Consider the following 15,471-nt stretch of genomic DNA (forward strand, 5'->3'; position numbering starts at 1 on the left):
GATTTACGTGTCAGATAGGGCGGCGAGGCATTTTTCAAAATCGGCGTAGGCTCTATGAGCTCTCCAAATGTACTTTTGGGACGGCGACATAGCTGTACACAGGAACACGCCCCGACAAAAGTGCGTGTGACAGGATCGGTAGAGTAATCAAGCGCCATGCCATGACACCTAACTTGCGTTCACCCGAGCAAGATGGTATCCTAGGGTCACAAGATATAATAACGTACTTGTCAAACCATATAAAGCACGTCCATTTACTCCATCTACGCGCTGAGGACGTGGCTTCTTTTAGGATGCAAAAAGAAAAAGGAATGGATAAATGTACAGCTCCGGTCAACCTTAACAGTAACACAGGAAAAAAATCGGTTCTCATTTCCTACCGCGATAACAGCTACCCTTGGGGCACTGAGGAAATATTAAGTGAACAAAATCCGTTCCTTAAACCAACGGAATATTATTATTCAATTAAGATTTCCTCATGGCCCCAAGGGTTGCTGTAATCGCGCTCGAGAACGAGGCTACATTTTTTCCAGTGCTATTGTTAAGGTTGACCGAATGTGCACACCGCATCAACCTGGTATACAAAGTTCGTATGCATGGCAAAGCAGGACATCGGAAAGTGGAGGCCGAGAAACATCCATAGCTCACGATGAAATCGGACTGAACCCCTAGACAACGAGAACACAGACTGTCATTCATAGCTCGTACCGTTGACAGCGAATGCAGAAAAGTAACGTTTGCATAGAAACTGAATGAAAACATTTGTCGCCGTCATTGGAAAATACGTCTTCCACTTTCGCAGTCTTGTCAATATATCAATAAAAACTACCACTTTGACTACAGAAAGTTGTCCTTTTTCTTGTTCGACATCGACAGAGATCTGCCGTCCCACGGTACCGCGAGCCGGGCTTCGACACGCAGAGTAGCTCGGCTTTTTACCGCGCTCACCGCCAGTGTACGCCTTTTGAAGCAGATTTTTTTTTACGACAGATGAACGGCAAACCAGCTCCGATTATTCGATACGTTAAGGGTTTTATGTAGCTACTCCGTGGGTCAGAATTGGTACCAACGACCCTAAACCGAACAATACAATTTGGCATTCGGTTGGTGGTCACCACAGATCCGGCAGACTGGCGTCCGCTAAAATGCCCTCAACATGATGTCCACCTTCATGACGCATATTTCGTTGGACGTATCCTTCTTGCTATCCGTTTATTCTTGGAAAATACCTTTGAGTCATCGGAACGGAAGACTGTTGAATAGGATCTTAGCCTGTCGACACAAACAAGCAGGTGCGCTGAAAGTCAAGCGGTGCGAGAGGTCGAATATAATTCCTGACATGCCGTGCTTACATGATATTCAATTCGATAACGAAAATGTCGATGTACAATAGTGAATTGTGCGTCTGTTAGCTGTCTAAAAAGCTTTGACGTCACTCAAGCAAAAGGTTACGGTACACACGCCTGTGTTGCTGCTTTCCAGGAATCATGGGCTATACCTCATAAGAAATCCCAACACATTCATTGTGCGAGAAAAGCTCTGTGCAGCCCAACGCGGGATGTTCTTCCAACTCGTGTGCTTTTTTGTGGGCCTTAGTCTACACATCACATTCGGTAAGTGAAAGTGGTTCACGAAAGGCGAAATCCGATGAAGCCAACGCACTTAATCATTGGCCGGAGCTGCCCTTCGGCAATCCTATTTCGTACTGAAAACTATGTTCCGTATATGCGCTGCGCGTCCCAGCTACAAAGTGAGAAATTATGTGGCGGAATAGCGATAGTGCAATCAAATTTGAAATTTGTAGTGGGAGACGATAGGGGCACAAGTTGAAGCGGACACTAGATGATGAAAGAATGTGCGCTTTCGGGGGTCCAGTCAAAAGTGGGGTCACTACAGAGAACCAATGAAAGTGGTTTGGGGTGGGGCAGCACACATGATCTGCCAGTGAAGCGGCTAAAATTAGGGCCAAAGTTCTAGGAAGCTACGTATTGCCGCAAAAAGATGGAGCAGCGGCGATATTCCCCTCCACTGGTGCTACTTTATACCAGGCGTTTTTATCATTTAGAGATGCTTATTCATTATTTCGGAATTCATTATTTATCGTTTTAATCAGAAATTTTCCGGAAAATGCGGGACAGGAGAATTGGAGGCAAACATTATTTGAACCCACCCTCCTTATAAAAAAAACTGAAATTAGCACGTACTTTGAAAAATAAGTAGCAGAATTTTGATGCGCAAATGAGACGAAACCTGAGCTATGCACTTCTCGGGCGCATTAAGGACAGGTCCTTCGGCTTATCCTGCACGGTCAGCAGTCTGTCGGGCCATTAGGCCAGCACCTACTCCAACTACCTCCATCGCTACAAAACGGGTGACGTTCCAACGCGAACGCCCGTTGCTCGTGGCATCAAGTGGCCGGTTGCGCATGTTGCGCTCGAGAAGTATTCGGTATCGGCTCTGGCTCATTCGCTTGTCACAATTTTTCGAATGGTATGTCAAAGTACGCGCTGGTTTCAGGATATTCTAAAAAGAAGGTGGATATATAAGTAATCCCTGGTTCCAATTCCGCTATTTCGCATTTACCCGCAAACATCTAATTAATGCAGTAATTAATGAATTTTAGGCAATTAGTCGTCTAGCACATACATACGATGGTGGTTCCATAAGTTTCCTGCCCGAGGTAGAAAATGCGCGCGAATTTGAAAATGCGATTAAGGACGCGTGGCGCCATCTGTTGGAGGGCCGGAGCACCACCCTCAACCCTCTCCATGCTTTTGTCGGTTGGAGAGCGGCATTTCAAACAGCCAGGGTGCACTCTTCAGTTAAAATGAAAAAAATAGAGTACCGCGCTGTGATATAATTCTTGACAAAAGAGGGACTTTCGCCTAAAGAAATTAAAGCGCTACTGGACAACGTGTACAGGGAAGCCTGCTCCGTCGCACACAACGGTAAAAGACTGGGCTAAGCAGTTTCGACTGGGGCGAGAGTCCATTGAAGATGACCCACGCGATGGTCGTCCAGTGGAACTGGTGACACAAGAAAATTTGTCTCTTGTCGAGGAGGAAGTGCTGAGCGACAGGCGTCTGAAGGTGATGGAAATCTCAGAAAGGCTGGGGCTTTCCAAAGCAACCGTTTTTCGCATCATCGGCGAGGGCCTTCACATGAAAAAGGTCAGTGCGAGTTGGGTGACACGACTTCTCGTCGGTTCAAAAGCAACAGGGCGTCGTCTGTGCCAAAGAGCTTTTGGAGTTCTGTCAAGAGAACGAAGAAGAAATATTGAAGTCAATTGTCACAGGGGATGAGACTATGGTGCTCTACTATGATCCCCTTTCGAAAAAGGAGTCGATGGAATGGCGCAAACCAGGAGAAGCACCCCCAAGAAAAGCCAAGGTCACACAATCCACAAAGAAGATCATGGCAACAATATTTTGGGAGTGTCACGGGATCCTCCTCATCGACTTCAAAGAGAGGAAGACCACAGTGAATGAGACTTATTATGCTTCACTCCTGCACCGACTGCGAGACGCCATCAAGGAAAAGAGGCGCGGCAGGTTGAGTCGAGGTGTCCGGTTGCTCCAGGACAATGCCCCTGTCCACACGGCTTCTGTTGCCAAGGCTGCACTGAAGGAGTGCGGCTTCGAAGAAATCCACCACCCACCCTACAGTCCAGACGTGGCACCGAGTGACTACTTCCTGTTCTCAAACTTGAAGAGGGATCTCAGAGGAGGGAGATTTCAAAACGATAGTGAGGTGCAAGAGGCAGTTTTCCAGCATTTTGCGGACAAAACTTCGGACTATTTTTTCAAGGGTATAAGAATGCTGGTTGAAAGGTGTCAAAAGTGCATCGAAGTTAAGGGTGACTATGTCGAAAAGTGATACACTTGTTTCGTCTCAGTGACTATTAAAAGCTGGTCGGGCCGGAAACTTATGGAACCACCCTCGTACGTCAACCGGATGATAGCTCAGTTAAGGAAAAAGTACCAGCAGGGGGATACGAACCAACACCCTCTCATTGCTGGTCAGAGATTCTACCGTTGCACCATGCTAGCTACCCACTCAGCAACATACAAATAAATTCTAGGAAACACAGGGGACACGCTCTCACCCTCAACACATTCTCTCTTTTACCGTTTCGAGTCACTCCCACATTCACACAGACGAATACACTCATGGCGGGAGGCATCTCGCTCATGCAAGGCTGTAGGGACTGAGTAGGGGCGCCGAAAATACCTCATAGCATGGGGGAGGGGGCAGCCCTAACCTAACCCAACCCAAACTAAGCTAACCCAGAAGGGACGTGAATGTGCTTATTAGAGACGACGCATGCATGCAATCCGATAAGTGGAGGTCGTCACGCATGTGGGAAGGCCACCTCACGTTCTTGATTACCTAGAGCCAAAAAAGAAATTCGCGTTTGAGCAGCACAAACTGAAATATTGGTTGATTGCTTCCTAAAGTGCGATAACACAAATAGAAGTGAACGAGCGGTAGCGTGTTCCTTTCTTTTAATATTTTGTTCTCGTCAAAAGCACAATGGTGTCGTCTGCAAAGGCTGTCAAATGCGTTGCACCAAAAACCTGCTGTCTGCCGAGAGTTCCGGCCATGGCTCGTGCAAAGACAGCATATATGCTACTTGAGTTATCAAGCACACCTGCCAACTGATTAAAGACACCTCACCGCAGGATAAGCGTTTTACTTTCTACCGTGGAATCTTTCCCTGCGTTGATCAACAAGTCGACGCCCTGTGATGTCGTGTGATGTGGCACGTTTTGGGGTAGACCCATCGTCGTGGAGATCGGGGACATTAAAGGATGGAATGTGGAATGAAGGTGGTGGCTGCATGATTGGGACGACACCACAGGCTACCCATTTTGGCGACGACTGGAAAATCACCTTGCATGCGGAGATTCTGCTTCCTCGGGTACGTCCTGTTTGCTGTTTATGATGTTGGGATTACCGCCACCTTCATTGTTCTTGCCGAGGCCCGGCAAACCTGCGATGCCGTCATGGAAGAAAGCTTTTCGGAACTACTTAATTGGGTCTGGTTTGGACAGTGAGTCCAGCGGTCGACGGAAGGCTATTCTTTACCATTGCCTTGGTTCGGAAGGCCAGAGAATATTCGACCTGTTACCTCTACCTGATTCGCCTGCTGCCACGTCAGTGGGTTCCACGAGCACGGTACCAGATGAAATGGAACTTGCCCTGCAAGTTTTGGATTCCCATTACGCTTGTGCGGTCAACCCCATTGCTGAGCGACACAGGTTTCGCCATCGCCGTCAGCTACCCAGTGAGGCCATCGACGACGTCATTGCACTTCGAGAACTCGCCAGTACCTGTGACTTTGGAACGACACTGGACTCTATGCTCCGCGACCAGATTGTAGAGTCAACCAATATTCCGCATCTACGCGACCGTCTTCTCTTAGAAGGGCATTCCCTTACGCTCAGCCGGACGCTCGCACTGGCGCGGCAATTTCAACAGGCGCAGAAGGAGTCCAGAGAATTTACAGTTGAAACGCAGCAAGATGAGGTTCAACAAATAACGAGACAGGCGCATCGGAAGTTACTTCAAGGGGCTCAACGCTACAGCAAACGCACGACAGGCAAAACTCAATGCTTTCGTTGCGGCTCTTCTAATCACCTAGCAAATTCCTCGGCATGCAAGGCCCGGAACCAAAGATGTTTCTTATGCAATAAAACGGGGCATTTCCGTTCCGTTTGCTGTTCTGCAGGACACCTACCAGAGTTGACTAGCGAAGAGCCTGTCCAGGATTCTCCTTCCTGTGCTGATGCCCAGACTGTTCTGCACCTGGAACGTGGTGTTACTAGGAAGAAACCTGGGATTTTCATCACCTTGACAGTATCGGATATAGACATACTGGATCATCCGTATCAATAATGTCCGTTGACACTTACCAGACGCATTTTTCAGCACAGCACCCCTTGAAACCGCCGTCCGTAAATCTGTACGACTTCTCCAAGCACTGTATTCCAGTTCAAGGATGCTTCACGGTGACGGTGTCCTTCGCCGATCGTTCGGCACACCTGACCTTCTACGTAGTGTTCCACGGGACTACCCTTTTGGGGATGGATGCTGTCACATCTTTGGAGCTATGCATCGACGGCATGAGTCACTCCTGCTTCAGTACTACGACGTCGGCTCCTTCTGTACCGCCAGGTATTTCAGTTGAGTTCCGGCACCTTTTCGACGGAGCTCTTGGGCTGTGCAAGAATTACATCCACAAGGTGAAGACGCGCCCTGATGTGAAGCCTGTCGCTGGGAAGCTACGCCGTCTACCTCTTACTGTACGTCAACAAGTTTCCGAGGAATTACGCCGTTTGGAGGAGCAGGGTGTGATTGAGAGGGTGACAGCCTCGGAATGGGTCTCGCCAATAGTTGTGGCGAAGAAAAAGGATGGTTTCATTCGGTTATGCGTGGATCTTCGTGAACCGAACAAAGCAGTCGTGGCGGACTGTTTTCCGTTGCCACATACTGCTGAGCTGCTAAACGCATTAGCCGGCGCTACAAAGTTTTCAAAGCTTGATTTATCATCGGCGTACCACCAAGTGCCTCTTCATCCGGATAGTAGAGACCTAACTGCCTTCATTACTCATGATGTTTTTTTTTTCGTTTCAAGCGAGTATGCTTTGGACTTGCCTCTGCACCATCAGCATTTCAACATATGATGTCACTTGTACTGAAAGGTTGTAAGGGCGTGCTCTTCTATATCGATGACATCATCATCTACGGACGGACTGAAGAGGAGCATCAGAACCTTTACCGCGTACTGCAACGTTTGTCTGCTGAAGGACTGAAGTTAAACCAAAAATGCGTCTTCGACGTTTCTGAACTTTCCTTCTTGGGACACGTTGTTAATTGTCAAGGACTGTTACCGCAGGCATCCGCAATTGAGGCTCTGCAATGCGCTCCCGCCCCAACAGACTTGAAGTCTCTACGTTCTTTTCTTGGATTAGCAGGGTATTATTCGAAATTTATTTCGCACTACGCTGAACTGGTGGAACCGATGCGAGAACTCCTTCGAGACTCCAAGCCATTCCTATGGACGTCAAGTGCGGATGAAAGCTTCAAGAAAGTGAAGTCAGTGCTCAGCTCCTGTCCAGTCCTCCACATGTTTGACCCACGACTCCCTGTGATCGTGACGACGGATGCTTCGTCGTATGGATTGGGCGCCGTCTTGCAGCAACTTAAAGGGGACCAGGTTCGCACAGTTGTGTTTGCTTCTCGCACGTTGTCTCCCCTGGAGAGGAAGTATTCAGTTGGAGAACGTGAAGCGCTTGCTTGCCTGTGGGCATGCGAGCGCTGGCATGTCTACCTTTGGGGACGCCCGTTTACTCTGCGTAGAGACATCAAGCGTTAGTGACGCTTCTTGGGGCCCAAGGTACAGGCCACAGACCTCTTCGAATTTCCAGATGGTCTGCGAGGCTACTTTACTACAACTTCAAAGTTGAATACAAGAAGGGAGCAGAAAACTACGTAGCGGACGCTCTATCCCGGCTACCGTTACCATCACAGCAAGAATTTGAAGAGGAGATAGTGTGCACCGTCTCCAATCCGATCACCAAGGGAGAGCTCCAAGATGCTACTCGACTCGATCCTGAAGCCAGTGCAGTTATCAACGCACTTGAAGGAGGGTCGTGGCCACCGCGTGCTGAGATGTCTCGAAGCATGATCCCGTATCACCGCTTTCGAGACGAGCTTTCTGTTGTAGATGGACTCCTGTACCGTGGAGAACGCATCGTTGTTCCGCAGGCGTTAACATCTAAGATTATCACTCTCGCGCACGAAACCCATCCGGGAATTGTGCGGACAAAGCAGAGACTCCGACATCTCTACTGGTGGCCTGGAATGGACGCACAAGCTGAAAAGATGGTGCGTGACTGCTCTACCTGTCAATCCGCTGACAAGTCTGCCAGGACAGGGCCTTCAACTTTACACCCGGTCCCATTTCCGGCCAAGCCATGGGCAAAGTTAGGTGTAGACATCGTCGGACCGTTGGAGGACTGCCCTCACTCCTGTCGCTACGCCATTACCCTAATTGACTACCATAGCAAGTGGCCGGAGGTTTCGTTTGCATCAACTGTAACAACCGCCACAGTAGAAACGTTTCTCCGTCATGTTTTCAGTCGCGAGGGTTTTCCTGAAGAACTAGTCACTGACAATGGCCCGCAATTTGTTTCAGCAGAATTTAAAAAAAATGTCTTCAAGATCGTGGCATTCGTCAAACGACAGTTTCAGTGTACTACCCACAAGCAAATGGCCAAGTGGAGCATTTCAATCGTGTTTTCAAGGACGTCATTCAAGTTGCAAAACTTCGTAACAAGGACGTGAAATCAGCAGTTCTCGAGTACCTCACCGTATATAGAAGTACCCCTCATGCTACCACGGGTGTTTCACCGTCAGTTCTCCTTCACGGGAGGGCCATACGAACTCTCCTAAATTTTTATTATTATTTATAATACTTCTGGCGCAAGCGCCATAGAAGGAGGGACATACAAATACAACACTAAACTACATCTCTAAATTACAAAAACAACCGAGGGCTGTGCACTGCCCATATACTAAATAGGTAGCAAGAGGAAATAAATGCACTGAAAATAAAATAAATACAAGACGAAAGGATGGACATAATCATGGCTCCCGAAGGAGTTCAGTGATGCATGCTACAACAGAAGTGAGAGTGCCGCAGTCAATAGCTACCTGTGGCAAGCCATTCCAGTTATCAATGGTTTTGGGGAAAAAAGAATGCCGCAAGCAGTTGGTCCTAAAGCGGTATTGCACCAAGTGTTTAGTGTGCTTAGTGCGACGACTACCAACGTTAGATAATGTTAGGTACTTGCGTTTTGCAATACAAGTCTCCTCATTAAGTATGGACCAAAGGAGTTTAAGACGTTGTATTTTGTTTCTAGCATGGAGGCTCAAGATTTCAGCCTCTTGGAGCATACGAGTTGGAGAATCGAAACGAGAATATTTGTTATTTACAAACCGGATTGCGTCCCTTTGAATTCGCTCAAGTTCTTTCTCTTTCAGTTCTCTCTGGGAACCAGACGAGAGACCCATAGTCAATAATGGAACGTACTAGTGTTTCGTAAGCAATAAGCTTTACCTGCCGATCGGCATTACTAAGATTTCTCCTCAGCATGTAAAGCTTTCTACTGGCCCTACTAAATGTGGTGGGACTTGAAGGGCAGTCAGTCGACGTGGACATGCCGAAAGTCCGGCAGCCGGTGGAGTGTAAGCAGTCAAAGCAGAAGTTATAAACTGACTCTAAACTATCTGCTAAGTGTCGAATATTCACTCCCGGTACCTACGTTCGAGTGCGCCTACCTGGTCGACGAAAGAAGGGGCATCCGAATTTTTCACCGCCGTTGAAGATAATTGCTCCACGAGGACCACTTTCCTATCTGTTGGAGGATGGCAAAGTATGACACTCGTCGAAATTTACGAAACACCACGGTGCAGAGAGGTTACCTGCCCAGCGTATGGAGGAGCAGAAGGAACAGCCATTCATCACTAGCTCTTGGTGGGCAATCACCGAGCAAGCTTCTTCACATCCTCCGCTTGTGCCAGAAGTGCCAGCCCCCGGCACTGTTCAGGAACAAGAACAAGGGCCACAACTTCGACGGAGCAAACGCCAACGTACCGCACCCGAGCGCTACCCGGACACTAGAAAGCCGTAGCAACTATTTGTGTTGGGTTGAGTGAACTTTCGTGTCTCTGAACTTTGTTTGTATTTTTGTTCGCACCAAGGACGGACCTCAATTTTTTTTACGGAGGGGGATGTGTGATGTCGTGTGATGTGGCACGTTTTGGGGTAGACCCATCGTCATGGAGATCGGGGACATTAAAGGATGGAATGTGGAATGAAGGTGGTGGCTGCATGATTGGGACGACACCACACGCCCTTTGCTGGGGCGAAATCTGCGTTTTCCTGTAGCATCTAAGCAAGGATACTGAATATGGCGTGTCGGCACTCTTCGCACAGTAGGTCCGCTCATACAGTATCACATTGGGTGGATAGTACGTATTGGGTGTTCATTTTCACTCTGCGCGGTAACGGAGCTGAAAGACGACGGACATGCACAGATGAACGACACGCACAGATGAAAAATGAGGTGGCCATGCCCTCAGAGCGAAAGATCGTGGGGCAGAGCCCCCAGAGCGAAAACTTAGGGGGGCGACCACCCAGTCTTCCCTTAGTGTTGGACGTCGCTATGGATGAGGCAATTAAGCATGGAAGATCAAAGCGCAAGTTGCACAACACCCAGTTGAATACTTCCATTGAACGGTGGCAGTTAAAGAACAGGCACCAGCAGTTGGAACTGCCCAGCACCAGCAAGGTAGTTCTTCAACTTCCATGATTCCATTGAAACTGCGCGTTGTGAGGCTTGCCTTGTGTTTGTCCGTTTATGTTTAATTGCCTCATTCACTACAAGTTACAGGATGTCCGCCCTGCCGCATAGTCGAGCTGGGAAAACCGCATGTACATAGGGAGTTACAAACACCCTGTAAATGGTGCAAAAAAAAAAAGAAGAAGAAAGAAGCGTTATTTTAGCGAATAGAACGAGTATGCCGACATCCGAACTTATCACTCTTAATCTGGTAACCGTAAACGTTACGTATAAACAGCTGTAACTTCTAGAATAAAAGGTACTCTTTCCTCTTCGAAATGTTACAGTCCTATATTGCGATTACAACGTGTGGCGGGAAAGGTTACTGCCCATTTTTAGAGGTGACGGCTACATTCCGAAACAGCGTCACTTGTAAATTCGGTGTTCCCTGCAAATAAAGCCAACGGTGACAACTTCTAAAAACAGCCCGCGTGACTTGTCCGAGCACTCGCGCTGCACGTGAGTCTTTATCTTTCTTCAACTGAGGTGCGTTGTCATGTGAAGTGTGCTGTGCGAACAAGTCGAGAACAACGGACGCGGGACAATTCCTCGGTCGGTTACGATGCATTTATATTCTTAGCGATCATTTGGGGTTCGAACTCCGACTCGCTGCTTGTGGTAACCCGGTATTCCTGCGGTGCCTTCGCGCAGAAGCAGGTAAGCTGACAGCTTGCGGCTATAGTGGACGCCCACGGCGTTGAAACTTGATTACTGTTTCAGGGGGCCATGCAGTTTCAGAATACGGACATCCATGGGGTACGCCGCGGGAGGTGCACCGATGGACACTGCGACTGCCCAGGGTATATATGTGAGACCAACGAAGCGGGTATGCTGAAAATAATATTGTGCTGCTACTGCGAGCATGCTCCTGGAAAGCACTCTGGACGTTGTGAAATAGGTGGGTAAGAAAAAACAAAAAAAAAAAAAAAGCCTGCCGCAAACCTAGTCCACCAATCACTAGTCCATAGGTATCTCGACTGCAAAGGCCGTAATGGCATTTTCTCGGTTAGATTTCAGGTAATAAAAACGACAGGATGGACAGTGCGCGGTGCTAACTGTTTTGAAAAAAAATTCGCATGAAGGTGTTATTATAAGTACGTCGCTAATAAGTAATCCAAGAGAAAATGGAATTGATAGTGGAGCGCTGAAGTCGAGGAACGCGTAAGTCACAACATAGAGTAAGAGTTGCAATTTTTATGCAGTAAATTTCATGGTATTAGTGTGGGCACAGTTTCTTGCTTTGCTTGTACTCCATATACGTCTGAGCCACAATGTTATCCTACTCAAAGTACAGCGTCAACAGCTATAATGCTCTATTTGAAAAGTCGCACGGAAAGAAAAACAGCTTCTTTGAAACACACACACACACACACATCAAACCCTAGGGAATGCACATGACGAGAATGTCATTATATTGGACGAGCTTTAAATAGCTGTTTGCTTATAAAGGTGTCCTACCTCTTCGCATAGGCATCAGCACCCTCCTCTGCACTCCCACCGGGACCTACGCTATTCTTTCAAGAAAACAGGAAGGAGTTGCACTGTGGGCACCAGGGGGAATGCGTACAACTGGACTCACTGTGCAAACTAGAAAGAGCCTTGATCCTTTGCCTTGTGGTGTACTACACAAAAAAATGGACCTACCCTTTGGCTTACGGACAAATACTGCTGTTGATACAGAGGATACTTGTCCGAGACAGCTTACCTAAGGGCTCTATGAACGGCATGTTGACGGACCTAATAACTAAGTTAGAGAAAAAGCGTGTTCTGTAACACTCATTTTGTTAATTTCCCAGCAGAAAGAAAAGAAAACGGCAGTAAGATGAACTGTCTGGGTACTTTGAACATTTTGTGTATATGAATGTATCTATCCTGATTTGTGTATCTTGTAAACATTCAAAAATACATATTTCTGGCACTAACCTTGACTTGATTGTACTGTTTTTCTTTTCCCCCCACACACATACAGTGTTCTCTCTCATATGTTGCCCGCCATTTCCCTGTTCTAACCAGCACCAACAATAAAGGGTTAAACTTAAATAATAAATTATGAGGTAAATTTGGCCACAAGTCACTACCCTGGTTAGGGGTTACAACAAAACATATAAAAGGCACATGTACTCTTAATTTATAGGTAACCGCGATATTTTTCCAGGGAACGCTGTAGACTTCTAGCTTAAAGGAACCAAAGGCAACTGTGTAGACTTATAGATAAAGGCATATTTTTGTCAAATTTTTTACCTTTATATTAAGGTTACCAAAATAAGTGTGTAGATAGGAAACCTACAGCGGTAAGCGTGAAAATTCCTTCTCACAGGATGAGAGGTCCTGTTACCTTGACTTCAGCACAAAATTAGGCTCATTGCACTCAAAAGACTGCACCCATCGCCTCGTGATTTATGAGCGAAAGCGACCACAGTTTTTGCTTTGCCTCTCCTTCTAAAACATTTCGAGTACGCTGAGAAGCCTCGGATTTGTCCCCTCAAACGATGTATCGCGATGTTTGGACAAATCATTTCTGCGCACCAATGAGAGCCGCATTGGACCTTCTTGCGAAGGAGGGGCAGCGGAGGAGCACAAATTGTGTCTTGTCACTGAGGGTCTGAAGTTGGAGAAGTCGGTACAGGACAAGTTCACACCGCCGCAGCCACAAACACAGACAAAAGGCACACACAAAACAGGACGAACTGCAGCTCACGACTACTTTACTGATGAATACACATACACTCTTAAATACCAGAGTAGGTTGACGTTCCCCTATGTATCCGACCTATTTTTTGAGATAGCACAATTCCTCCTGTATAAGGGCGATAGAGGGAGCGCTGACACATTTTCCCCTTTCTCCTCTATCAATAATGCTTCATATATCTCTCGATCCTGCTGTGATCGGAGATTAATTTCTATTGAAGTTTTATCAAAGGCAGGCGAGCATCGACACCTATCACAATGGAATGCCAAGTGATCCGACGGTGGCATCCCTTTCAACAACGTCGCGTGCACACGTAACCTAGTATTGATACACCTGCCCGTCTGGCCGATGTACATTCTTCCACAGGGTAACGTAATACTATAAACCACACACTGGCGGCAATCAACCCACATGTTTTTGTGTTTGGTGTTACACACCTGTCTTTTTTGTCGCTTGTTCACCCCTCATACAGGAGGAATTGTGCTATCTCAAAAAATCGGTCGGATACATAGGGGAACGTGTACCTACTGTGGTATTTAAGAGTGTATGTGTATTCAACAGTAAAGTAGTCGTGAGTTGCAGTTCGTCCTGTTTTGTGTGTGCCTTTTGTCTGTGTTTGTGGCTGCGGCGGTGTGAACTTGTGTCTTGTCAGATATTGTATCTTTATGTGTAGAAAGCTTTCGCTCGTAAATTACGGACGACGCAACGGAAGAATCCCGTTCGTTTTGTGTTAGTGTCAAGGCAGCGGCATATTTTATTCCGCGAGGAGACATTTTTGCATGTCTTCCTTAAAGGGACTATGAAATTTCCCGAACCCCCATACTTTTTTTTCGATGGAAACTGTTCTTCCCGCAGAGAAACTAATATGCCACAAATTTTTCCGGACGAAATCGCTCCACTCTGCGAGGAGCGCGCGCTGGAAATGTCTCTTCCGCGTTCCTCCTCTCTCGCGCATATTTCCCTGCCGATGGTGTAACTGTACGGACCGCACTTCGGTTCCCCGTTACGTCACCGGTGTTGCACAATGGCAAGTAATGCCGCGAGCTTGCGCTGTGGCTGCCGCCACTGCCGAAATCTGCCGATCGCGCGAAAGCTGCTGTCATGGAGATTTCCACTCCCGATGAACGCATACGCGGGATCCTACGGCGCATGCTCCTGGCGGGATTCCTCGGCTCGGCAACACGTCACGATGACGTGTTGCTGAGCCGGCCGTGGTCGCGTCAAGTTACCCGTTGTGTCTGCGCTCGGCAGCTCCCCACGGCGCGGCGCCAGCTGTCCTCCCTTCGCCGCTCCGTTTAAATTCGCTCCCGAGAAGTCCGCTCGCGCGACGAAAGTAAAATTTCGGTTCTAGACTCAGAAAAATGTCTTCTTTCGAACGAAACGAAGAAAAAAATCGTTTCATAGTCCCTTTAAGATTGTCTTACAACGAATCCAGCCGTGCAATATATACATGCAGGTTCTGTCATACGGACTCCAACGAATATACCAGGTACAAAGCAGTTGCGGCACGCTCCGATAGAGATGCGAAGCCCCAGACAAAACCCGGAATTTTTTGGGGGTTATAACATTCTTTATAACATTATAACATTATAGCAGTTTTTTCGGGTTTTTCCTCGTCTCCGAAAAAGTTGCCCAAAATTTCCAGGCGACAAAATTCAAAAATGTAAATTTTCGTGCCTTCGATGCGTTCCAACCCTCCAACAGTGCCTTGGGTGTCTCTAATCCGCCAACAACCACCAACTTAGAGCTCCGTCTGGCTGCTTCAAGCGATCGCCGCCGCGTTCACATAATGTCGGAGTTCTGGTGGGAGTGGACAGGTTGTTCCAGTTACCTAGCGCTGAGTAGACAGCAGTCTCATGGGATGCTCCGCTCTGCATTTATGGCTAGGGGGTGACCACTACTAAAGTTTCTAGCTTATTGTATGCTGTGAGTTTGCCGGCAATGATTCGACTCAGGAGTAACAGCCTTTGTTTCCATTTTGTAATTTTTTTCGGGAAAAAACTGCGAAAGAAATCGTTTGTTTTTTTCAAGCGATTCAAAATTTCCGGAAATTTTGCATCTCTACGTTCCGATAATGCACCAAAAGCGTACCCGCCTCGTTCGTACAGGGTACCTAATGCTATGGATGCATCGTCTAGAAGTCACACACGGTACAAAACAAAATGGAAGTCCGAATAACCGAGTAGGAGCTTGAGCAGGAGGTCAGTGTGCTAGTTTCTTCTTAAAGTTTCTCGCCCCCGCATTTGTGTAACGTGTACTAACTGGCCCACATCGCCATTATCGTCCAAAGAGCACATGTGCCCGCTAAAAGATTTTGAAGAGATTCACGATTTAAGACAGCATTTTGTCTCGAAGGGCTGAACTTAGTTTCGT

At 47.4% G+C, this 15,471-nt stretch overlaps 1 protein-coding gene across 1 annotated transcript in view; it reads left to right on the forward strand.

The window, feature by feature from the left end:
• Positions 1 to 1,537: 1,537 nt before the first annotated feature.
• Positions 1,538 to 15,471, forward strand: part of LOC135368933 (uncharacterized) — a 122,347-nt gene continuing 108,413 nt past the window's right edge. The window contains exon 1 of the mRNA XM_064602503.1: positions 1,538 to 1,613. Coding sequence (XP_064458573.1) covers positions 1,559 to 1,613 — 55 coding nt within the window. The 5' untranslated portion in view covers positions 1,538 to 1,558. The remainder of the gene's footprint in view (positions 1,614 to 15,471) is intronic.

Source organism: Ornithodoros turicata, chromosome 1, assembly GCF_037126465.1.
Source record: "Ornithodoros turicata isolate Travis chromosome 1, ASM3712646v1, whole genome shotgun sequence".
Taxonomy (NCBI): Eukaryota; Metazoa; Arthropoda; class Arachnida; order Ixodida; family Argasidae; genus Ornithodoros; species Ornithodoros turicata.